Source organism: Talpa occidentalis, unplaced genomic scaffold (assembly GCF_014898055.3).
Source record: "Talpa occidentalis isolate TD23 unplaced genomic scaffold, MPIMG_talOcc4v2.1 talOcc4.9, whole genome shotgun sequence".
Classification (NCBI taxonomy): Eukaryota; Metazoa; Chordata; class Mammalia; order Eulipotyphla; family Talpidae; genus Talpa; species Talpa occidentalis.
The window spans coordinates 86425301-86451573 of record NW_023605305.1 but is presented as its reverse complement, the minus strand read 5'-3'; the positions used below and the strand labels follow the sequence as shown (position 1 = coordinate 86451573).

Here is a 26273-nt window from a genome sequence, read left to right as displayed (position 1 = left end):
TTGGTGTCTCACGAAGCCGCAGCAGGAACTTCGCAGACGCTCAGGCAAGCAAGCGAGAAGAGGCAGATTTGTTTAGAAAAAGAAAAAGTTTATTGAGGAGAAAAAGAACAGAAATAAAGTGGGACTCCAGGCCAGGGAACCAGGACTGGGAGGGGCAAGGAAGCCAAAGTGGAGTCGTGTCTCAGGGAATATATACCTTTTTCCCCTCATTATTCTAAAGCTCCACCAGTCTCTTTGTGATTGGTTAGTTCTCCGCTGTCTCACTTAATTTGCTACTGAGTGGGGGATCTTCACGTTCCTTATCTAACAGCTTTCTCTTTCCCCATTTGTTATGCTTATCGCTTTATCTTTATGGCCTAGTCCTCTGGATAGGCATCCCTGCATTGAAATTAAACAGCTGCCCTTCTAAGTTGTCCATAAATTAAACCACTCTCCCATTTCTCCAATCTCCGCCTCCCTTTACCACCTGAAGGAAACCAGGACCAGCTTTAACAATGTTGTTCTTGGTCCTGAGATGTTTGTTTTTCCTAGTAGAATTGGTTACATTCCCTTGTTTGTCCTTATCTCTGAAGCCTCCCTAAATTATTCAGAGGTCCCCTCCTGCATTGTCCCTAAAACTGCCTAATTCCTAGCTTGCCCTGTGTCTCAAAATGAAGAAGGCTTCACCTACTAGACTCTTCTTATTCCCCCCTCTTTTTCTTCTACCCACACTATCACTACCACTCTGTGTCTAGATTATCCCTTCCTTTTACAATTAAAATGCAACTTTTTCACATAGCACATATTGTCTTTTAGACTCTCTCTCCTCCCATAATTATCCCTCATTATTTTCTTACAACTTCTTTTTTTACACTTCATTACAATTTGTCATTCTGAATGTACTTGCAGGTTTACTTCTTCAATAATTGATTTCCCACTGAAATTTGTCTTCCTTAAGCAAAAGAATAATATCTTTTTTTCTAGTGCCTAAAAAGTATCAGGCACACAGTAGGTGCTTTGTAAGAACTTTATTAAGTGTCAGTGTTTTATTTATAAATTGGTATAATTCTTAAAATAACATTTTTTTTCAGTTTCCAGTCTTACTAAATTATATATAGTTGTTTTTCCTCACTTCCGTATTCTCAGCTGATGCTTAAAAATAAATAAGTCAATATGTAGGGTTTCCATTCAGTAGCCTATTAGCACTTTTTGAAAGCCATTTGCCAACAGGAAGTCAGTATCTATGTAAATTTAAGAAAATTCCCCCAAAGCAGGAACTAGAGAATAAGTCCATTTTGGGACAAAAGTTTGGGGACATGAAATCATTTGTTAGTTGAGGGGTGAAGGGCACTATTTTGCCTCAAGTCAATTTCCTGGAATTTCTCAGTAAATTTTGAAAGGACTGATTAATTTTCACATGTAACTGTATTGTTTCCTCCCAGTAATTTGTCTTAAGGGATACCAACTACATATTTGTTTGGACAGTAGATTACATTCAATGTAGGACTAATGTGCACTCTCATGCACTTTTCAGAGATTTTCCTTATTTTTATCATCTCTCTATCCAATTAGTCAATTTGATTCAACAAGTATGACAACATGTGCATAATATCCCTTACCCACTGCTCTTTGCTTCTGGAATGTAAAAGAAACATATTCAAAGAACTCCCCACTATATCAGCTTACACTGCCAAACCCAGAATATGGCTTAGGAGACAGGGTGCAGTGCAAAAGCATAAGAAACAGCATGTAAAAAAAAAAAGGGAGATGCTACATGTTAAGCTAGTTATTCACTTAGCTAGATACTGAGTACAATCAAGTACCTCACTTAGTATTGCAGTATGTGACAAGCCCACAATTAATATATTCAAAGGGGAAAGATTGAGAGCTTTTCCTCTAAGATCAAGAACAAAACAAGGATGCTCATTCTCACCATTCCTGTGCAACACAGTAGTAGAAGTCTTAGCCAGAGCAATCAGACAAGAAAAAGAAATAAAAAGCATCCACATCAGTTACCATATAGTTTCATAGCTTAATTACAAGAATATCCAGTTTGAAATCATCTGATCTTTATTTGAATTCTGGTTCTCATATTTATAAACTTTGTCATTTTCCACAGGCATGTTAGTAGTTACCTAACTGAGTTGTTATAAGAATTAAAATATAGGGCCTCCCTGGTGGCACCAGGGGTTAAGAAGCAACCTATGAAGCTATTTGCAGCCACTGCAGCACAAGTCTGATCCCCAGTCAAGGAGCTACCCATATGGCGCAGCAGACCTCTCCTGACTTACCCGCTGCTCCCCTCAGCAATGTATTTCAGTCATTCCTCCTGTCTGTTCCCCACTCTGTCTCTGGTGAATCTTCTCACCCCCCACACCTCTGGCCTATACCACAGTTCTTGTATGCATAAATAAATAAATCTTTAAAAAAAAAGAAAAATCAAAATATATAGTATATGCAAAGTGCTTCAGATAATAATTCTCAAAAATTTGCATCTCTAATAGCTTATTAGAGGAAGAAAGCAATAATATTAAGTCAAGAAAGATTTATTCATGGAGAAAGAGAGATTTGATATTCCCTCACTCATTCAATATGAATTTTTATTTTAGAACTATGTGTCAGATCTTTTGGATTCTTTGGAAAAAAGACATGATTTCTTAAAGTCTATACTGTAATGTGAGAAGACAGACAATATGCAAATTAAAAACAGAGCACAGAAGAAAAGACTGGAGAAGGCTACAATGAGATAGAGACTCGAACGGAGTTGAAGAAACCCTTTGGGCAGGTGATCTGTGAGATGAGACTGGCTCTGCCGTGGAAACTTGCCCTGGGAATATCTGAGAAGAGTATTTCAGGCCGAGGGACATCCCTGCAAAGCTCAGAGGCAGGAGTGGTGGGGATAGTCAGTGGAAATAGAGTGTAGTGGAGGATGAAGGGGGTGAACAGGATTAGATCCCAAAAGTAATTCCAAGGGCTTATTTCCTCACATCAGATTGACTTTTCTTATTGGTCAAATCTTAGAAACTTGACAAAGCAAGTTCTTACATCCTAAATGCTTTATATACTTCATGGGGGATCCCTTCTAAAAATAAACTATTAGGGAGTCACAGTTTATATGTTTAAGCAACCTTTCTTTTTTGAATATTTTATGTAACTCTTCAAGAGACTTTATGTAGTAGTATTTTTTTTTTTCCTTCTACTGATTTTCTCTGCACTTTTCCAGGCTCAAAGGCTGATTCAGTGTTTACATATCTGGATTCCACATGCATAGCATTAAAATGTGGATAAAGGATGATAGTTTCTTTCAAAGCACATAGATGTTATTTATATAATAAATGTAAGTTTTCAAACCCAAGATATTCTGTCCCTCTGCTTTTAAAAATAAATTGGCAAGAGAATAGAACTCTTTGAAACTTCCCTTAATTTTTACAACTCTTTTTCTTTCATAAACTTTCAGCAGTACCACTCATATGCACTTTATTTTTCTAAAGATTTATTTATTTATGCATATAAGGACTGGGGTACAGGCCAGAGATGTGGGGGGGGGCAAAGAGAGGGGTGAGAGGATCCACCAGAGACAGAGTGGGGAACAGAATGGGCAGACTGACTGAAATAAACTGCTGAGGAGAGCAGCGGGCAAGACAGGAGAGGTCTGCTGTGCCATGTGAGTTTCACTCTGGCCGGCTGGGGATAAAACTCGTACTGCAGAGGCTGCAGAATGCTTCATAGTGCGGTGCTTACCCCTTGCGCCACCAGGGAGGCCCACTTTATTTATTTATGTTTTTAAGTTCACTGTGAAGTGCTAACATGCATCCCAATTCATAGGCTGCCTTGTTAACCTGTGGACTTGCAGACGAAACATTGACCTCTCTCATCTCTGTGTCCTGGGTGTCTGTGAAGGGTATAAACTATACAAACATATATTAGTTATGCAAAATACTCACCATCAGTCAGCACTCCATAAAGGCTAATTTCCATCCCCTAGCTTATGAAATCTCTACTTCAGAATCCGGTTCCCTTATGCTAATGAAAGTTAACAGATCTCTGGTTCTTAGTCTGGGTGTTGATTTGGACATCAGCCATCTGTCCCTAAATCCCTGATCTCTATCAAGCTTCTGGCCAGAATAAATGTTTATTTCTCTAACTACCTTAAAGACCATTATCACCAGTCTTTTCTTGACCTTGGTAGTAAAATTTCTTTGCCTACTCTGTCGATCTAGAGTCATCACCATTTTCTGATTCCCACTTGGCAACCTGTATCTTTCTTGATTGCCTCTGATATTTGGGAATATTTAAATATGAACTGTCTGGGTTCTTGGACACGGTTTATGGTCACCACCTAGAGGTAGGCAGAGCAGAGTTGGAAATCTTGAGCATATTATTAATAGGTTGTGTGACCTTGGGCAAGTCCTTTAACTTTCTACCACCTTAGTTTCCTTATCTGAAAATTCTAGGTGGCAAATCCAACCTCAGAGATTAATGTGAAGATTTAATGAAGTAAAACAAATTAAGTACTTAGCACAATTGTAGCTAGCACAATTAAGTATTCAGGCCATCCATGAATAATGGCAATGTAAGACACAGCATGGCGGGAATGGGAGGGGGTGAGGATTTAATCTTATTGCAGACCCTAACACTGCTAAAAATGTTAATGCCGTGACCAGGGGAGAATGAGAAATGTACCAGTTACTTTACCTAAGTGAGGAAATGAGTTAAGTAGCTGTAAGGCCCCAAATCAAGTTATTTGAACCAAAGTCACATGTGATTCACAAAGCATTGTGGGTGACAGGGTGACACAATGTTCACCAGAAAAGAAAAAAATAAATTAAGGAAAAAGAAATCTTGGGCCTCCCCTGGTGGTGTGGTGGTTGAACTCAGCGCTGTGAAGCTGTCCGCAGACTCTGCAGTGCCAGTTTGATCCCAGTTGGCCGGCGAGAATCCCACATGGCGAAGCAGACCTCTCCTGTCTCGCCCGCTGCTCCCCTCAGCAGCGTATTTCAGTCAGTCTGCCTGTTCTGTTCCCCACTCTGTCTCTGGTGAATCCTCTCACCCTCCTGCGCATCTGGCCTGTGCCCTGGTTCTTGTATGCATAAATAAATAATTTTTTTTTTAAAAAAAAAGAAAAGAAACAAGAATTCTTATTAGATACCCCTATTCCTCTAATACCCCTGTTCCTCTAAATGTCATCTCTTGTTTTGATCAGAAAATATCCCTCCATCTCTTTGGGATGTCTCCTTCTCAGCTTACATCCATACACAAACTTGTTTATCCAAATGTGTCTTCACCTCTGTGGACAAGAATACACACGTGGATGTCTAGGGGATTTGTGTCAGTGGACTCTTAAACAAACCAAAAAACAATACACTCTATGCAGTGTAACCCAGGGGGCTGTCAGAAGCAAAACTGTCTACCTTTGGCTTTGTCATCCCTCACATAGCCTGAGCTGAATTACAATCTCAGAGGAGGTGGGAAGGGGTGAGAAGTGACATAAAATGATTAGTTCCGCTCTGCAGACACAGGATGCTGGGGAGCCAAGGGCCAACTAAAGCATCTCAGTTGTGAATTTGTTTGTGAACCTGTCTGTGATTTGCACCATCAGGGAAAATGAAGAGAACACGAAACCACATTTTAGGCCTGCATGTGACAATGACAACATAGCAGGCTATATTTTATTCTTGGTGTGATTTACAAACAACTTTGTTGAACCTGAAGATGTGCCCCGCTCTGTCTTCATTCATGCTTCCACATGTGTTCCTGTGAGTGTTAACCCTGCTATTGAAAACAAAATAAACACCACACAGTTACTCTGAGTCAGAAAGTTTTAACATCCATTTCCATTATGGTCTTCCCGAACTAGGGCGGGTCAGTTCTATGGTTAAAAGTGCCAACTCTGGATAAGAAGACAGGGTATACAGACACAATGGGATACCACTCAGCTATTAAAGAAAAAAAAAATGATGGAACTGGAGGGGATGATACTAAGCAAAATATGTCAGAAAGAGAAACACAAATACTAGATGACTTTACTCTTACATGGAGCACAGAGGAACAAAATAAAACCAAACAAACCTTTGATATATGTCTGTAGAATTGAGACTGCCAGAGGGGGAGCGCCCAGAGTAGGGACAAAGGGGTGAGGGGACCTAATGGTCTATGGTAAAGGACACACACTTTCTGACTCAGGATAGCTATGTGGGTGCCTTGGTGATGGGCGTGGTGTGTTAACACACATCTGAAGAGGTGTGAGCCTATACCCCTAAATCATATATAGTGTTGCAAACCGACATTACCTCAACAATCACAATAATGAAAAATGTACCACCTCCGGAGGTAGATTGGCTGAATATGAATCTTGGCCCTGCTGTTCCTTACTGTGTGTACTTGGGCAACATCCTTAAGCTTACTTTATCTCACTTTCTTCATCACCTTTAAAAAGTGTAAAGGATGGTAATGGACCTTCCTCAGAGGCTAATGGAGCCTGCAGTTGTAGCATGAAAGCAGGCATAGGCTATATTTAAACTAATGTTCCAATAATACTGTATTAATGAAAAGGAGCTGAAATGGCCAGTTATTCATAGTTTGCCAGCCCATGATTCAGAATAGAATTTTAGATCCGGAAGGAACTTCAGAGATCTCCTAGAATGAGAATGTCATTCTCATTTTACATATGACACAACTAAGATACGGGAAGGTGCTGTAAACATTTGTCCACCTTCCTTCTCTTACCTTCTCTGTCCTCTCAAAAAATCACACAGCTGTTATTAAAAAAAAAAAAAAAACTAGTTATTATTCTTACATAAATCATTCTTACATTTATCATTTTCATCTGCAGAATTACAATAATGATGTCCTGTTATTGAGAAACAAAGGTTTCCCCTAGAATGCTTCTCATACATTCCCACTGTTCTTAGGTTCACCCCCCAGAAGCAGGCCAAGAGAGAAGGTTTTTTGGGTGAGGGAGATGCAAGCTGAGGAAATGGGACAGGAAAAGAGGGGTGTAGAGTGTGAAGTTTCAAGAAAAAGCCATGCATAGGACAATTTTGAATCTGATGCCTCAAAGATGGAAAGTTGTAAGTTGCCTAAGAATTGTCATTTCCCATGAAATTATCACTATACATGGTGCCTTGGGAGGCTGCAAACTCTCCTGGTATTTTTGAGGAGCCCAAAGATGCCCTAGTAGCCCAAGCATGATACTTTGACATGGATGCATGTAGGTACTGGTCATGGAAATCACTCCCCAAAATGTGTATATATGTGGGGAAGATACAAAAATGATCCAAGGGAATTTGGATAGAGCATTAACATTGTCCTTTGTATGCCCTTAATAATAGTAAAATGAAGAAATGTTCCTGTTTGAAAAGTATAAGCCAGAGATTTTTGCTACATTAGATATTTACTGTAAAATTTCTTATGAATTTTGTCTCTTACCTTAGTATCTCAGTGATTGCTTGAGGGTCTTTTCAAATCTATGAGTTTGATTTGCTCTTCTCAAAATTAGTTTGAACTGATATGGATTTTTTTTTAATCTTTAAATTTTAGCTTTTCTGGAAACCATACCTTTCCCACTCTACTTCTTTTATTGTTAGAACTTCAGTTTTAGTCAAAACAGTGTTGGGGTGCAGGAGAAAGTTCCCCCACCTCATCTAGGTTCTTCTGAGGTTGGACAGATGAATTAAATAACATCAGACAGATTGTAAGAGAAAAGGCTGACATTTAATAACATACATATGGAGAATTTACACTCTGTATAATGCATAGTGGAAGAAACCTGCTATATTCTGTTTCGGGACTTAAGGCATCAAAGAGAGAGAAGGAGAGACTTCATGTGACAGACAAGAAGGGGGTGACCTCATCTTTACAATCAGAGTAAATAGATTTTTTTGAGAAGACATGTTCACTGATAAACTTACACATGGCTGAGACCTCCCCAAACCACACTCTTTTAGGTCACAAAAGAGGGGCAATGATTGTTTCTTCAATTAAGAAAAGAGCAGGGCCTCCCCTGGTGGCGCAGCAGTTGAGCGCTGGGCTGCGAGGCTGCCTCTGCAGCACTGGTCCGTTCCCCTTCCCCGGCCACAGGTGAGGGTCCCACAAAAAAAAAAAAAAAAAAAGAAAAGAAAAGAGCAGGAGCTTAGAGACTCATGTTCTCATCTTTAATTATGGAAGGGTGAAGGACTCCTGCAAGGACAGAGCTTCTCCTCAGCCACCAGGGTCTTCAGTGCTCTCAACTCAAAACAATCTGCATCCTGTAAGTAATGGCAGTAAACAACCAGAGATTCAGAGGGCCTCAGTTGACCTCTGGCTCCTGAGTGAAGGGGACAAGAGACAAATTCTGGGCACATTCAGTAATGCTAATCTGATCCTTTTGGGGAGACCAATACCACAACAGCATCTTAAAAATTTAATTTTCTCATGGCCAATGTATTGTTGTTCCCTCTCCACATAGAAGGATGAAGAAAACAATGAGCTAGCCTGGCTAAACAAAATCTTGAGCTAGTATAAGAGCTTCCCAACTTCTGTTTGATCAGATAGATTAGATCTCAGACCGGTAGGTCATGCCTAACATCCTGCTCAAATAACTTGGTCTACCAGACTGACCAAAGATGCCATGCTTAGACCAAAGGTGCCATTTCTTGACTAATGATTGTTTCACAATTTCCAGAACAGGGGGAAAGCTGAGGGCACTGAATGGACAGTTAGAAAGCACATAACCTCTCTGTGCATGCCCCAGTATAGTACAGCCTATAACACACTATGATGCTGTTCTCTCTTGTCTCACCTTGGTAGACTCACCCCTTAAAAACCTCTTCCTATCTCTCTTCATGGAACCAGGCTAAAACTTCTCTTCCTGCACTGGCTCCCTCATAAAGAGTCTTTAATGGACCTTTACTGGTTGTCCAGTTCTCACTGGTGAATTCTGTTCTCCTAGAGATTCCCAAGCCAACATTTGTTGGAGTTTGTAACACTACCCCCAGTTCACAAAAAGAAAGCTGAATTAAGTGCTTTTCAGTCTAATTTTAAAAGTGTCTGAGATACAGTTTTCTTTCCCCCAATCAGTTCAATTTCACCTTAAAATTAAATAAATGATCCATGGTTTCATGCCATTCTGTCCAAATACCCTCCAATCCCTTCGAATATATGGAGATGACATTAAAAACCTTCTCAAATCTCTATTGCCACTTACAAGGTATGAGAAATGCTTTAATTGTTTGCTTGTTTGTTTTCTTTCCTGGTAAAAACAATAATATGTTTCCCTAGGACTGCCTTTTTCTTCTTTTTTCCTCCTTAATCCATGACTTGCCTTTATTGTTTAGGCTAGTCTCTTAGTGCTTCCTTGCTAATGCAGCTCTGAGTAACCTGCAAAGTCTATATTTACTATCAGATAAAGTTTACTGACCCTTGATCAATATGATGTGACAACTATAACACGTTAAGTGAGTCCCAGGGTACATCTGTCTTACAATTTAAAATCCTCATCTTGATATCAAGGATCTCCCCACTTTGACCAACTTTTCCAGACATTTATCCCACTACTTTAGTCAGACAATGACTTAACACTGTAGAAATTTACCTCAGACATTCCCATCACTAAATAATAATAGCAGTAATATCCTCTAAATTCTTTTTTTTTTAAGATAGATTTATTTATTTATTTATTTACTTATTTATTTATTTATACAAGCACTGGGTACAGTCAGAAGCGCGGGAGGGTGAGAGAATTCACCAGAGCCAAAGCAGGGAGCAGAGCAGGCAGAAGGACCAAAGTACACTGCTGAGGGGAGCAGCAGGTGGGCAGGAGAGGTCTGCAGGCCATGTGGGACCCTCCTCTGGGGGCCAGGGAGCAGCCGGAGATCGAACCAGCACTGCAGAGGCTAGGGGCAGCTTCGCAATCCAGCGCTTAACCGCTGCGCCACCGTGGAGGCCCTCCTCCCAATTCTTTAAGGCCCATTTCAAATGGTAAAGACACTTCCACTTAATCCCAACCAGTGTGATCTCTTTGCTGTACAATCTCCTTGGATTATGCTCTCCTGAATTTATACGTTTCTTATGACAATAGTTATCTCATTCTTTTCTGCTCCCTGATACAATTTAACTCCTCCAGAGAAAGAATTTGTTTAGTTCATTATTTTGTTCCCTGCAAAACCAAGAATTCCACATACATAGATGCTCAGTGTATTCATTGTCTTGCTGAATTAGATGTCCACACACTTTCATAAAGATGACCTTGTTCAAGGTCATTTCCCACTGTAGGTTCACCTCCCATTTCCTGGCTATGAATCCCTCATATGAGTGACTTCTGATGATGTCGATTTTTTTTTAAGTCTTTATTTCAGCTAACATGATGAGGATTTTACTTACAGAATTTTGGCAGATTGTTTGTATTGTTTAGTCAAAGATTTCCAAATGTTTCTATACCACCTACATTATTTTTGTCAAAACCACGTGTCACCTGCTTAGCTGTTTTGTCAATTATTTTTTTTTAATTCACTCACCTTTAACTTTGATAAATGTATTTAAAAGAAAAGTGATATCACCATCTGTTGTAGATCCTAGAATTGTTGACTATGCATAGGATATAGCCATTATGATAAAAATCCATGACTTGTACCTGGAGAGTTGCACCTCTCAGTTAAAATGGACAAGAAATAAGTCATAGAGGAATGTTGATGGCCTCTTGCATCATGTTGAAATTTTATGGTGATAAAACTCTGTCTATGTACTATCCAAAGTCACCACTTGAACCATCAAGGAGTCTACACCCCAACTTTTGGTTAAAGTGCATGTTCAGAGCATACAAAATTCCCAAACTACTTTTTGGTGATACATCATTGGCTCCAACAACTAAGTCACTTAATTCTAAACTCCAGTTAAGATAAATGAAATTTGAAATAATAAACATTGGTAGATGTTGTGTTAGGGGCTTTCTGGCCTGAAAGGGACTTTCTTGATCTTACAGGGCAATGACTGTCCTCTATACCACCAGTCACATTCCTCAGTAGGAGTGCTTCCACTCATAGCTCTTAACCATTTACTTGAACCTAACATCAAATTCATGTTCTCAGGAACTAGGAACAAAGCCTGTCTTCATGCTGTTTCTATTATGGAAGAATTATGCTAAAAACAAATGGAAGGAAGCTGTGGTTATCATCACCTACACTCTAGGTTTCCAATTAAGAAATGCTTCACTCTGACAGATTTTGACTAGTTCTTCTCTATACCTCCTTTTATGAAGCTTTTCTTAATCACAAAATCTTTGGCACTTTGAGAATACTGTGAGATTGGGATAATATTAGAATTCACCTCATAGTATTTTGTGAAAATTAAGTTAGGTGTACAGAGGTTAGAATATCAGAAAAGGTCATTAATATCAACAATAGCATAGTTATATACCAAAAAGAGATATATTTTCATTAAGAAAAATCATGTTAGCACTAATTAAGAACCTATCCTATAATTATTTACATGGGAAGTATTTGATTCAGAAGATTAGATAGCAAAAGAGTTTGTGGAATTCATTCATTCACAAACTAAGAACAGAAATCTACAGGGTCTCATTATAAAGTAACATAGTTAGCTGGAATGGCCTGAGTCCTTTAACTTTTCTTATAATCTGTGTAATCAGAGGGATACTTAGTCACTGCTTCTCTTTATATATAAAATGGGATATGACAATCAACATTTCATAGGTATATTGTGAGGATTAAGTATGTTACTATTTTAAAGCTTTTAGAGCAGCATGTGATACATTATTATATTATTATTACTACATATTACAGTTTTAGTTAAGTGACTTAAATTGATTTATATTCTATCAGGCTTACTCTGATCAAGAATTTTACAAAAACTCAAGTTTAATGTTAATTGTAATGTTCTGAAGGAGAAAACAGCCAAGACTCAGTGAACATTGAACTCTATTTCTAATTCTGCAGAGAACCTCATTAAACCATAAGCCCATAATTTGGAATTTATGGTAATTTAGGAGAAATTTTATTTTCTAGTGTCTGTGAAGGCATAGTTTGCCAGACAAATAAATAAAAGGGTATTTTTGATTTGAAGAAGGAAAAAGATAACAACATTTAAATTATTCAAGGAATATCCATTAGTGCATAAAAACTAAATCTGCACTCATATATACAGGTTATAACAGGTTATAAGGAGAGGTTATTTAAGAAGTTCCTTTTTGTGGGCCTCCCAGGTGGTGCAGCCATTGAGTGCTGGGCTGCGAAGCCGCCCACAGCCTCGGCAGCACCAGTTCGATCTCTGGCCCTCAGTGAGGGTCCCGCATGGTGCGATAGACCTCTCCTGCTGTGCCCGCTGCTCCCTTCAGCAGTGTATTTCATCAGTCTGCCTGTTCTGTTCCCCACTCTGGCTCTGGTGAATTCTCTCACCCTCCTGCACTTCTGACTGTACCCAGTGCTTAAATAAATAAATAATTAAACAAACAAATAAATAAATAAATCTTTAAAAAAAAAAGTTCCTTTTTGTATATTATAGTAGGTCCAGTAAGCCATATACCTGACAACCCTGTATTAGCAATTGGTAAGTTTATACTGAAAGCAATAAACATGTATTTTCTTTCTACATATTATATCTGACTTTCTACCGACTTTTCAATATTACTGAAACTTCTGCATACCATTTAAAAAGACCCCCATCAATATTTAAAGCTAAGAGATCCATTATTAATTTTAAAGTAGAATTGTAAATATTTAAATGATTTGGTGAAGGATGTAAACCATGTCCCATGAGAACCTTTTCCAAATTCATCACTGCTGGAGCTTCCCCAGCAGCAGGAGGTCAGGAAGGATGACCTGGCTCCTCTGGGCATGTTCCATACCAGGTATTCAAAGCTGAAAGTGCATAAATGGAAATCCATGTTACCTTCCCAGCTCCACTGAGCAGTGTTAGTTTATAGGGAGGGAGTCACAATAGCAGAAGGATATTGTAACGTATCTTTTGACTTTTATTCCATGAACAGGCACTATCCATTCAAAAATGTAAAAACTTCTTAGAGAATTTAATGGAGCAATTCTTCCTTATTAGACTTTTCTCTTCCCTCTACTTTGATCACATAGTTTCCTCCTACTTTTTGGATCAGTTCTAATTTGACCCTCCCAATGACTGACTTGTCCTTTACAAGGTAATCTTCTAGTCTCTAGTTTTCTTATTCTGTTCATTCTCCCTAGAAAAAAGTCTCACATACTTCTATGATTTGAGTTGCTTATACCCTCAAGGACATCAAATGCACACCTCTTCATCCAAAATCTAAGCATCAGGTGTCTAGTGCTAGAATACCAACCTGAGCAAAACAGACAAAAGTCTATATTTCTTTGATCTTTCATTCCACAAAGGGAGATAGAAATAAAACAGGTAAAATATTCTATGTTAGACAGTAATATGTTCTAAAAAGAAAACTTAAAGCAGAAAAGGGAAATAGTTTGAAGATGGAAATATAGTTAAGATGGAACATGGAAATGGACTCATTTCACTCTGACTCCTGGGCTTCAGGTATATAAAACTAAGGTCCAGTGCACTCTGGGTAGCAAGTAAATTCCTTAGACTTACCATGACCCAAATGGAATGTACCATTCCTATCAACTTTCTTTTTTTTAAAGATTTATTTATTTATGCATACAAGAGCTGGAGTACAGGCCAGAGGTGCAAGGGGTGAGAGGATTCACCAGACACCGAGTGGGGAACAGAACAGGCAGATTGACCAAAGTACACTGCTGAGAGGAACAGCAGGCAAGTCAGGAGAGGTCTGCTGTGCCATGTGGGTTGCTCCCTGGCCGGCCAGGGATCAAACTCCTACTGTGGAGGCTGCGGACAGCTTCATAGGTTGTGTCTTAACTCCTTGTGCCACCAGGGAGGCCCCCTATCAACTTTCTTTAACCACTGCCACTGAGTAGCTCAAGCCAGAAGTGTCTGAGTCATCCTTCAATCCTTCTTCTCCCTCATTCCCCATGTCCCATCTGTCACAGTGTTTCACACTTGTCTCACATAATCCTAGGCACTTCTCTCCACCCTCATTGTCACTACCCTAATTCAGACCAGCATCACCTATCACTTGCAACAACAGAGACCTCCAACCATTGTCATCTTCCTCATGTGATTGAAACTCAGCTTGTTACCTGTCTGCTGTAGGTGATCACCAGGCCCCCAGCTTTCCAAGCACATCATGAGGTACTTTTCTCTTGTTCTCTCATCTGACTGTTCTTCCTTCATTATTTATTTATTCCATCCTCTCTTGGCCCAGGTTATTTTCACATATTACTTCTTTGGGGAATATTCTCCCCACTGCTGCTTTGCCAGACTAACTCATCATTGCAATCTCAATGGAAACATCACTTCATCAGGCAAGTTTTACCCAAGTCCTCACACTGAGTTATTTGCATCAGTTATGGATTCCATAAACCCTGTTTTCTTTATAATGCATGCTAATCTGTTATTACTTTTATATGTAATGTATCCCACACTGGATTATAAGCTCCAGGAGGTTAAGGATCATATCTTTTCAACACATCGTCCAAGTGCTTGTCAAATAATGTTTGACCTAGAGTAGGTACCCAGTATATATTTACTGACTAAAGGAATAATAGTATAGCAGAGACAAACAGCAGATGGTTAGTGACTGTTTTTACTTGGCATTTATATGTTTCACACGCAGAGATGATTTTGAGGCATGATCTAACAGTACTAACTCATTATACATCTGGATCATGGAGGATGCAGTCTTGCATCCCACACATCTACAGGTTCCAACAGTGCCTCCCTTTGCACATTATTGCTCCAATTTTCACATTCCTGGGCAGTGCTATCAGTAGAGTCTTCCAGAGAATTGTCCACTGTTGATTATAGGGTTTGCAACTAGTGGGAATATCTCTTTAATTAATATTAGCAACAGTTATTGGCAGAAGATATTCCTGAGCTTTTACCACATAAAGACAATAAATATTCTTTTGTCTTATCTCCTCTTGGTTGCTGCTTGGGTCTTTAATACATTTCCTTATTACCCTTTTCTAATTCCCTTGAAATGTCTGCTCCTCTCTTTTCAAGATAATGTATGATAATTGTCCTAAATATGTGTCCACTGAGTGTTAATAGATTAATCCTATTCAACCCTCTTTGCTTTCCTGACCAATTATTATTCCTTATTTATTAAAAATGCATTATGTATTAATCACATGCCAAATGCTATCCATATATTTACATCATTCAACAACAATCAAATAGACTTAATCATTCTATTTTTACAGTACACTAAACTGAGTCTTAGGTAGGTTAAGTGGCCTGCCCAAGACACAACATTACTAAGTATTTGAACTGGAATTTGAACCAAAAGGTAGAAATACAGTCCCTTTGAAATAGTGCTTGTACTGTGCTAATGTTTTAGTTGCTAAGGTTTAAATTACTTTTAATTCTTTTCCCTTTTCTCCTTTAATTCTTTCTATATTATAGGGCTTCCATAAATACTTGTTTAACTATTCACTGGGTGGTGGTTATTATTAATATTTGTGTAGGTGGATAGCAGTATTTGAGGTTTTGTTGTTTACTAAATTTTACTCTTTCTTACCAAAATACAGTGAGCCTAAATAGGAGGGACCGGCAGTGCAGCAAGTAACACATGGATAACCCCAGGTCAGAAGGAAAACTCTGATTTGAGGTGTTTTCAAGAGAAAGAGAAGATTTCTAGGATTTCACCATTTGGTTACCTGGGGTTCAGACTGATTAAGGAATTTAGGAATCTAAATCTTGTTTTCCCTTCAGTCTAGTTAAGGTGAAAGATTCCCATGATAAATGAGCTTGAAGAGAAAGAGAAAAATTGGCTATTTTCTTGGCCTTAGTTCTGCATTTTGATTCCAGTAACGCTCAACCCAAGTAATGACAGATAGGAGACTTACAGATTCCCAGTCCTGCTTCTTCCTTGACTCCTTCCCTCCCTTTCTGGCTCCCTTTTTCCCTCTTCAAGTTTCCTCCCTCCCCTCTCTCTCTCCCCCTCAACCTCCTTCTAGGGAGCCTGGTGTAATGCCATGCAGTAATCTGCTCTGTCAATGGCTCCGAGTTCTACCTGCCTCTAACCCAGTAACTCTCTTTGCCAGTAAAGACACTCAGCTCCCCTGGCTGCTGGCCTTGCGTCTGCCAGAAGTGTTGGACTGCACTTCCCAGCCCTCCAGTCCCTTCACCTCCCAGGGAGACCTCCCTGCTCCCCGCTGCCACGGATGACCCTCAGACATAGGCTGAACAGACGTTGTCACGAGGTAAATGGGTCAAGAGAGCAGCCGGAACCAGGACCCTCCCCTCTGCCGAACTCACTTGGAGACGACTCCCGAACTGCCCATACATCGGTTGCTATCACAACCCGGGGCTCAGCCCACAGGGGCTGTTGGCGGGGGAGTTCTGGCTGCCTAGTTTAGTGGTTAGGGACACTGCTTTGGAGTCCAATCCAGGCCCCACCTCTAGTCACCTGGGTGACCTTGGGCCAGTTCCTTAGCTTTGCGGACCAGTTTCTAAATCCATAATTTGGGGACAGTGCCCTGATGACTAAAACTTAGAATTTGCTGTGAGGATGAATGAATGAAGCACTCTAAGCACGCTAGCTAGACAAGTAATAGGCGCCCAGTTAAGGGTGACAGTGATTCTTTGCCATAGGAGATGGGAGTTAAGCTTTGGGGTACAGCATGTATGTTTGAGCTCTGGATTATCCAGTTAATCACCGTGCTGTGTGTGGGGAAGGGTAGTGGAGGGGTGCGGGAGCACCTGGCCTACCCACCCGCACGCCGCTGGCTTCCAAAATTCTCTCGGGAGTACCCCAGAGCCGTCCGTCCAGGTCTCAACTCCTGCGCTTGGCCCCAGGCCCCCAGCCCGAGAGCTTGCCCGGCCCGCCGCAAGTCTTATTCCCTCCAGCAAGATCTCTACCTTGAATGGACTGAGTATGTCCCTCCCTTTCCACCCCCGAGCTCGCCGGCTGCCTCCTCTGGGTCTCGGCGGCCGCGGCGAGCCCGGCCGAGCCTGGAGCGGGAGGGCAGAGGCAGCCTCGGGGCTCGCGCATCCCCACCGGCCCCGCCAAGCGGAGAGGACGCGGCGGCGCGCGGACAGCGGGAGAACGCGGTGCTCCCCCCGGGGCCCCCCCCCGGTGCCCCTTCCTCCTTTTGCCAGCCTTCAGGGTCGGCTCTGGCTTTTCCCAGCCCGGCGCAGCTCCCGAAAGGCCTGGTGGCCCTCCCGGCCGCGCGCCCCCAGCGGCGGGGCAGAGGGGCGGGGGCGCCGGCTCCGCGCGCGGCGGGAGTAGGTGGCCGGCGCGGGCGCGCGAGGTAAGGAGGGGCGCGGGCGGAGACGAGCCTGCCCGTGCGCGCGCCTGTGCGCGCTCAGAGGGGGCGTGGGGGGCGCGCCCCACTCCGCCACCTGCCCTTTGCGCCCGGGCCCGCGCCCCCGCCCTGTAAGCTTTCACCCGCGGCCCGCGCACCCGCCCCCCGCACTCACCCCGCATCTCGCCCCAGGCAGGGTCTCCTTGCGCCGGCGACACCCCACCCTCCCCACCAATAATCTCCCAATGCAGAACCACCCCGAAACCTGGAGAGGCAGCGTTGCCTTTCGGCTCCCCTCGCCCACCCCCTTCCTCCTGCTATAAATACTCGGGACTAGCGGGTCAGGCACGTCACACACGACGAGAAACCGGGACCCCGAGGTTTTCTTCTTCTCTGGGGATAGGGGGCGAAGGGTGAGGAGGAGAAAGAACCCGCTCGTGAGTAGTGAAGAACAGCTTGCGCCTTCACTCCTAGAAAAGACCAGACATCATTTTCTTCTTCTTTTTCCTGTTCTTGCTTCCTTTTTTTGATTTTTCCGTGTCTTCTTATTCTCCACCCCCCCCCCCTTCCCGCGCCCCAAATCCCAGGGATTGCTCAGCACTCCTCCCATTGGTTTCTTTGCTCCCGCTCCGACTCCTGCCTCCCTCCCCACCCCGCCGCCCCAAGCGCTTCTCCCACCTCCAGCACCCGTCTCGCCCCAGGCAGGGGATGCTGTGCGCCCACGAAATAAAGTTCAAACTCGTCTCCTCTGTCTGCTCGCTGAGACCAGAAGTGGGCTCCCTAGCACCCCATGCCTGCTAACCCTCAATTCCTAATCTGGTTTTTGCATGGTTAAGAGGAATCACACACACACACACACACACACACATCACAACCCGGCGCGAGGTGCAAAGCTGCCCCCTGCAACTACCCAAACTTACCCAGACGCTCTGGTTGTTTTTGTCTTCACGAAAGGACTACAAAGCTTTGGCCCTGGGGGCTCCTGTGCAGTGACTTTTCTATATTATTCAGATAGGTAAATATTAGACATGCATATGTTTTTCCTTTTTCCCCTTTAATTTTTTTTTTTTTTTTTCCCTTAACCAGAAAATCTGCTAGGTCCCAGGCAGCCGCCGCTGCCCCTTTGATGTTTTGGTACGCCGTGCGCATGCGCCTCACATTAGAATTACCGCACTGGGCAGACTAAGTTGGTTCTCTTCTCTTCAGTGAAACCCTCATTCCCATCAAAAACTAAAGGGATGTGGAGAGTCCGGAAAAGGGGCTACTTTGGGATTTGGTCATTCCCCTTAATCATCGCCGCTGTCTGTGCGCAGAGGTAAGTGTGCCCGCGTTTCTTTTTCCTTTCTCACTTTGAAGGGCTCTGTCTGCATACCTCTGTGAGCAGGGATCTGTAGTGTGGATCAGATAGATGCTGAAGACGCTGTGCCGGCTTACTTATTGATGCCTGCTTATTGTCTTTTCTTTCTTTAGTGTCAATGACCCTAGTAATATGTCGCTGGTTAAAGAGACGGTGGATAGACTCCTGAAAGGCTATGATATTCGCCTGAGACCTGATTTTGGAGGTAATGGGGTTGCCTTGGAAATAAGAAACAGCCCAGCTAGATCCTCAGCTGTCTTTTGAGCTCTGTGCACGCTGTGCCTTCTTTCTCCCTCTCTGTGGGTACATGTGGTGGACTGGATGTGCCTCTGTGTCCCTATAATTGAGAAACTGATCCAAACTTGGGCTGGTTTGTTACTGTCCAACACTTAGATGTCTTTCAGGGAGACCCTCCTGGTGTATACTGGTGACAGCTGTCGTTTGATTTCACTGTTAGAAATCCTATTTCACTGTTTTTGCTTCCTTGAGGCACAAGCCCCTAAGTTTAGTCAGTGGTGTGCCCAGAGGTACCCACTTCTTGAAGGCCATGGTGAACATTTTTGAGGACAAGATGTGCAGACAATTAGTGGAGAAGAGGCATTAACCCCCTGTGCCTGCCTACTTCCAAAGAGTTCTAGCCATGGTTTAAAGTGCCTGTGTCTGAATATTATTCAGTCCTGGAATCCTCAAGGCAGGGTGTGGGGGTGCTGTGGGGAGGACCTGTGCGGGGCGTGGGGGGCAGTTAGGAAGGTATGGGGAAGAAGGAGCAGGAGCCTCTCTTTCTGGCACCTTAGACATGCTTATGCATCCCTTTTATTTTGCTTCAGACTCTTAAGCAAACTCAGAGTTAAAACCTGTGCACCCAAGGGGGTGGGAAAGAATGAGGAAAAGGAGGGGTTTTCAGTGCAATATGTAAAATTCCCTCCCACTGGCAGGATCTTGTGGTTTTGTCAGCTACATGTACAGACAGAGCTGGAATCCCTTACCCATCAGGACCCGTGTGTGCACGTTCAATCGATTACTTCCACGGGGAGCCCTCACACCCTTCCAATAAAAGGAACAGGGAATTGAAGAATTTGAGGGGGAGCAGTGATGAGGGAGTTGGGACAAAGCATCCCATGCCAGAGACAAGACTTGCTAAGAATGAATGAAGTTCTGAGAAATCACGTGACTGGCCATCTTGCTTTGCAGGTCCCCCCGTGGCCGTGGGAATGAATATTGATATTGCCAGCATCGACATGGTTTCCGAAGTCAATATGGTGAGTATTCGGGTTTAAGGTTGTGTCTCTGAAGACCTTCTTTTGGGGAAGAGAGAGGATAGAGCAAGCCCCTGAGGGTGGGGTGCGTGTGCGTGAGTATGAGTATGAAGTGGAGACAGGACGAGGGATTTTGCTCTGGAACTCAGTGTGTTGGAAGTTTCAGAGCTGACTCCTTCTGGTGCCTAAGGACTTTTCCACCCTGATTCTGATACTTGGAAAATGGCAAAGAGCTTGTTAAATGCATCACATATTCACTTGCAAAACGCAGCCAGCAGGCTGGAGACTCCCTGCAGAAGCCACTTCCCTAAGGTTCAAGGGTATGCTCGGTGCATCAGGTGATTTTTCTGATTTTGGGTGAAATCCGGGGAAGAGGAGAGGGTTTTGATTCCACCTTTCACCGAAAATCTAACCTACAGACTAATCTGTTAACAAAAAGGGTGAATACCTGCCCCTGGGCTACTGATGTCCACTTGTTGCTTTCGGAGATAGCCTCTTTACAGCTTGTGGACAGCACCTCCACCCCATCACTCGCTGCCTCCTTTAAGCCCTTCTGTCCACCAAAATAAAATAAAAATTGACACCATGTCAATTTTTTCAAAAGGCAGACTCAGACTGATGTGTCCTCTCCAATTGTGATGTTATTCACCACATGTTCTAAGCTCCACCAATTTATGGATAGAAGCAGCCTCTGGGGTACCTCTTAGGATTTGGGGCAAATGTTAAAGAAAAAGCCTGACCCGGAACACTTGTGGGGGGTTTGCGTCATGCAGGAGCGCCCCCTGGTGCCCATATTAGGGCACTGCAGACATACAAGACAAAGTCCAGTGTTCCAAGATCCCCCCTCCCCCCAACCCATCACTCTCTGGGCTGTCTCCCCACTGACTTTTCTCTTGTGTTTTTGAAGTTTTCTCCTTGGGAATATACCCTCTATAAAAGCCACATTTAAGTGTAAGATGCCAGTGTTAACTTTCGAGCTGGACTGTACCCAGTACATTTTCGAAGGTTGTGTTACATCAGGTTCTGCCTAGAAATGGGTGTTTGGGGTGTGTCAGGTTTTGTGCAAAACACTTGTAGACCAGCAGTGAGGACTTGTGAATTAGGATCCTTACTGACTAACTGAAGAGAGCCAAAGTGTTAGGTGATGGATATTCTCTCAATCAGTATTACACAAAATTGCATATCCCCAGGATTCAAATAGAGAAGTTCAAATAACCTACCTCATCCCTATACAATCCCCAAAGACAGTTCATAAATCCTGAGGTGTCACAAGATTACAAAACATCTTATGACTCCTGGAGGGAATATTCCACTAATTCAGTGATGTTTAATGACACGTATCATCTTATAATTATTGGAAACTTTTTCTATATAGAATATACACTCAGGCTAAAAGCAAAGTTGAATGATTCAGAACCACACATTATTAAAATCTGTTGTGGAGCTAGAAAATACTGTCTTGGGAAACTTGAATTTCTCATATATATTAACATCACTTTGGTGGCACTTGATTGGCCTCCTATCATTTTATATTTTAAGTTTTACCATAAAAAATTTAAAGTGTCCTACTATGGTTGACCTCCTAAGTCTCAGGGGCTTGAGTCTGAATTGTGTCTTTAAAAGCAAAGTGATAGAGAAACCAGCTATGGTCCTATGTGTCCTAAAAGTGGTTCATTTAGAAACCTTTCTTTGACATTTTGCTTTACTGATGCTCTTTTCTTCCCCCAAATTTAACTACCTTCCTCTTTAGAGCATCATAAAAAAAAATTGACATTTTATTGAAAAGTTAAGAAATATTTAGGATCCAAAGAGGCAATGATGAAATAATTAGAAGTTGACTCTTGTAGGTTAGCTAAGAACTTTTGTGTATTATATCCCAAAGTTTACAGTAGTAGAGGTTTTTTCCCCTCCTCTTAAGTTTTTTTTTTCTCATTTTATATCTGAATACAGCATTTTGGAGAGATAGCTGAGGTGGACATAATGCCAAGACCTGCTAGTCAAAATATAGACCCAGCTAAGGCGAGGTGTCATTTCTTAAAGCTATTTACTGTAGCTGCAAAATCATGGGATGTTGAAAGTGCAAAAACAAATGTCAGGTTGTAAATAGGACAGGACTGCAGCATTAATGATTAGAACCAAGTGTTAAAAATTCCATGCCAGATTCCTTTCTTAGCCTAATGCCAACACACGTGGACTTGTCCAGACACATCTTTACTTGTTGAAAAATTAACACTTATTTCAGCAAGCAGTCTTGATGACCTTAAATGAATCCTTCAAAGAGACATTTTGTAAGGTATGATATTATTGTTTCAAAAATACAGTTATTGGATTTGAAGCAACACTGGGGAAATTCCATCACTGGTGTCTACATAAAATAAGAAGATGCCAGTGCCACATTGAGTCCCATGTTCAGGTGGAAAAGAATCAGGGGTCTTGTGATTCTATTCAGTTTTGAAAAAAACAGTCAATTGATTATTTAAGTGAAACCTCAAAATTGATCAACACACATTATCCATTGTGTCCTCTGGCAATGAGAACTTTCTTTTATTAGAGCAAGTCTGCCTTTCGAGGAGATACCTGACCATAGAAATTGTCAGGACACAGGCCTGAAAGGAAAGAGGCCTGTATCCATGTGGGTCACCCAACTAGTCAGTGATGATGAAGGCAAGACCCTGAACCACGTGGCATCTTGGCTGCTGGTTCTGCTGGTTAGTCATCTGGCTGAAATTCACCATTAGACGGGACTCAATTTCTTCACCTGTTCAAGAGTAGGAATAATTCCATCTTACCTCTCTACAATGACTACCAGAATTAATAAAGTCATACATGTGAAAAGTATTGGTGTTCAATGAGCAGCACCCAATATGACTGAACTCCAGGCTAGCACCCAAGACAACTGCCCTCAAACCGTCAACTCTGCTGCTTCCCGAAGTGTGTCTTGGGTGGGTACTTTATTATTATTAGGTCTCAGTTTCCCTGTGTTTCTAATGAGGGTAGACATGTTACCTGTGTCTCTGGCTTGGATTATTCAAATACTCTGTTAGGTAGAAAGAAGTTGCAGGTGAACTTGGAAACCAAGTGTAAATGTCAGGAAAATGCCAAATTCCTAAATGCATGCCATTGTGACTTCTTGCTTCAGGAAGGTGATGATGGTAGTTGGACGAGGTGACTCAGGTGACTGTTGGCTCAGTACAAGATCTTTGGAAGAATGACATCTCATTGAGAATGCTCCTGAGCAGAAAGCTTGGCTTTGGAATGAAATATTTTTGGATCTCTTGGTTAAATTGGCAGGAATTTTTTTGTTAAGATTCTTTGATGAAAAGTGCATTTTAAGATCCAAAATTGGCTCTGAGGATTACGGATTGAAATAGCTTTCTCTTCATTTAAAGCAAATTCTTCTCCATCTTGAAACAACACATTTGCCAACCAAAGAGTGAAGAAATATTTCACTTTTGAGGAAAGAGTTCTAGTAAACACATACACAAATTACCTTTTTATGGAATGGTGAATGGTAAAAAGTACTGCCTTTTTTATAAACAGATGTTTTCTTGTATCACCAGCTGCACATTTTAAAATTCAGTTCAACACAAATACTTTTTTAGTGGCTACTATGATGCTATCAGGTGGCAGGCATTAGCAACAGAGTAGTGAAAAAGAGTGACTTGTCCTCTGATAAGTCTGACCCCATAAAACTTTCTGAGTCTGAGTTCTACTGCAGGCTCCTGCTATACTTATGCTTAGCAGAAATCATATATTTTTCCCTAAAACTTTTTCTTAGCAGCCCATTGAGTAGTGTCTGTCTCACATGTTCCTCAGTTGTTGATTTCACTACTGATGGTAGTTGTTCATAACATGCACATAGACAAGATGATAGTAGTTCTGGTTTTACTCTCTGTGCAATGTTTGGTTGGCTGTTTTGACTTCTGATAAATGCCACAATACTGGGTGAAGTATTTGCAGTCACAGTAGGTAGTTGTTTTTATTCACTAGACACCGTACCATATAAGTGAGGAAACAGAATATAGAATCACAGCCTTAAATCCACTGCTTAAATCAACAAATGTAGAAAGAATCAAGGCATAAGTGCTTTGAGAGAGGAAATACACTGGGCATATTGGAAGTGTTGAATATTAGGATGTGACATAGAAAAGATAGTCTGTGAATAGGTATTCCAAGAAGAAAGAAGCCTAAAGCAGAAAAAGACACAGGAAAAATAAGTGGTGTGAAGGATTTGCAAGTAGCTTAACATGACTGAAGTTGAGTGGGAGAAAAGAGGTGGTAAGAGTTGGTAGTTAGAACTTATTTGGTGATCAAATCATGGAGACCATTTTGGTGGCTTGCTGAAGAGTTTAAATTTTGTTCCAAAGGCTGTAGGGGCTCATGCAAGGATACAAATAAAAGAATCTCATGAGCAGATTTCATGCTACAGGAAAATGTTCCTGACATGTGGAAAGAGAATCGAGGTAGAGCAGAACTACAAAAATCCAGGAAGTATTGGTGAACTAAGACAGAAGTGGAAAGAAAAGAGTATACAGTCAGGACATCCATAAGGTGAAGCGACAGGACTTGGTGAATCCCAAGCTTCTGATAGTGTTGAAATCGACACCAAGGATATAGGGAGAGCAGCTGGTTAGGAAGGTGGGGTGGGGTAGGGGAATGAGGCTTGAGCAGAGAATGAGCTCAATTTGGGGAATGTTGGCTCTTCTACACATCCAACTCTCCAAAGGGAGATAACCAGTAGGTAACTAGAAAATTCAGGTCTGGAGCTGTGTAAGAAGCCATGACTAGAGACGTGAACTCGGACACTGTCAGCATGTAAATGGTGCTTATCATTGTGTAAGTGTGTACAATTAAAAGGGGAGAGTGAGAAGACAGCTAGAAATGGAGATTTGGCAAGCACTGTACTTTGAGTGGTAAAAAAATGAAAAGGAACCCACAAAGTAGATTATTAAGTACCTAAGCAGCCCTCAGAGTTAGGAGGAGATCTTAGAAGTTGAGGCTCAAGAGAGTTTAAAAGAGAAGGAAATGGCCACTTGTATCAGATGCCAGAGTGATCAATGAAAATAAGTCCTGAGACTCTTCTCCCAGATGTGGGAATTGGAGCTGATGGGTAAAATGTCGTAAGAGGACTTGTTTGTGGAGGACTGCACATTTGAGAGGTTTGAATCTGAAGTGAAGTGGTAAGAGGGCAATGGATAAAAGGAGCCATGTATAATTTGGAAGAGAAATAACCTTTAGAAAGGAGTAGGTTGCAGTGGGAGGTGGATTGGGGCAGCAGGACAAGAAGTTAAGGATTTCTTGTCTGAAGAATTCTATAGTTTCCTTGACATCAGAAACACTTTCTACTGAGATTAGAGGAGGTTTAAATTAGCCATTGTGGATAATGGGTTAGTGAAGTTACCCGTGACACATGGAAGGATGGTAAGGGGACCTTAATTCTAAATAAATGATACTGAGAAGTTCTCCTACCTAGTATTCCTTCTCCTTCTTCCCCTTATCTCCCACGTCTCTTCCACAGTGTCTGATATTTCCCACCATCGCCATAACACTCAGAAATAATTATAGTGACTGCTTATCCAGTCCTTAACTTGTGCAGTTATCATGTTGATGTTATCATCCAATCATAATAGTGTTGATTATCTCATCCAATCCTCCTTTAGAAACAGTGAGATGACTGCTGTCAACCTATTTACACACACAAAAAAAAATGGAATCTGAGAACCAGAGATGTTAAGTGAGTTCAAGGTCACACAGCGAGCAAATAAGGGACTATACATCCCCAATCTTAACCAGTTAAACTGGTTAAAAGTAGCAAGACCTCATTAAACATAGCATTTCTATTCCTTGAGGACCCCATTTTTATGTCGTTTGCTTTGATTATTTTTCCCCTGGAAACAGTGCATGAATCACATAAACTGATCCTTCCTCAAATGTTACTGTTACTCTACATGCTCTTCACCGTGAAAAAAAAATCTTAATTTCTTTGAGATAATTTTTTCATGTAGGTACTTTCTTCAGTGTGTATTAAATGTAAGACAGGATTCCTGTTCTTGATATACTTACACTGAGCACAATTTAAACCCAATAATAAAGGAAGATTTATATAAGATTTTGAAAAATCTAGGGTATTGCTTATGGTATCATATCTTTGCTTCTGAATGGATTTCAGAAAGAAATACATGATGTTTGTAAACTTGTCTAACAGTTTTTCTACTGCTCCAGTAGAATTTTCTGATTCTGCTTAATCTTCATGGTTAGCCATTATTCTTAATGGTTATTACCATCAATAATTGACAAGAAGTGTTAATAATGGATCTACATTCAAGAACTGTAAACTACTTCAGTGACTTTATGCTGTAGGCATCAGTATATGAGAAG

General features: G+C 41.6%; 1 protein-coding gene across 2 annotated transcripts in view; it reads left to right on the top strand.

Annotated features, from left to right (window-relative positions):
• Window positions 1-17689: 17689 nt before the first annotated feature.
• The window catches only part of GABRB2 (gamma-aminobutyric acid type A receptor subunit beta2), a 230187-nt gene continuing 221603 nt past the window's right edge, over window positions 17690-26273 (top strand). For both annotated transcript variants that reach the window (XM_037500281.2, XM_054691147.1), the window contains exons 1-4: window positions 17690-17719; window positions 18369-18597; window positions 18753-18844; window positions 19831-19898. In XM_037500281.2, coding sequence (XP_037356178.1) covers window positions 18521-18597; window positions 18753-18844; window positions 19831-19898 — 237 coding nt within the window. In that variant the 5' untranslated portion in view covers window positions 17690-17719; window positions 18369-18520. The remainder of the gene's footprint in view (window positions 17720-18368; window positions 18598-18752; window positions 18845-19830; window positions 19899-26273) is intronic.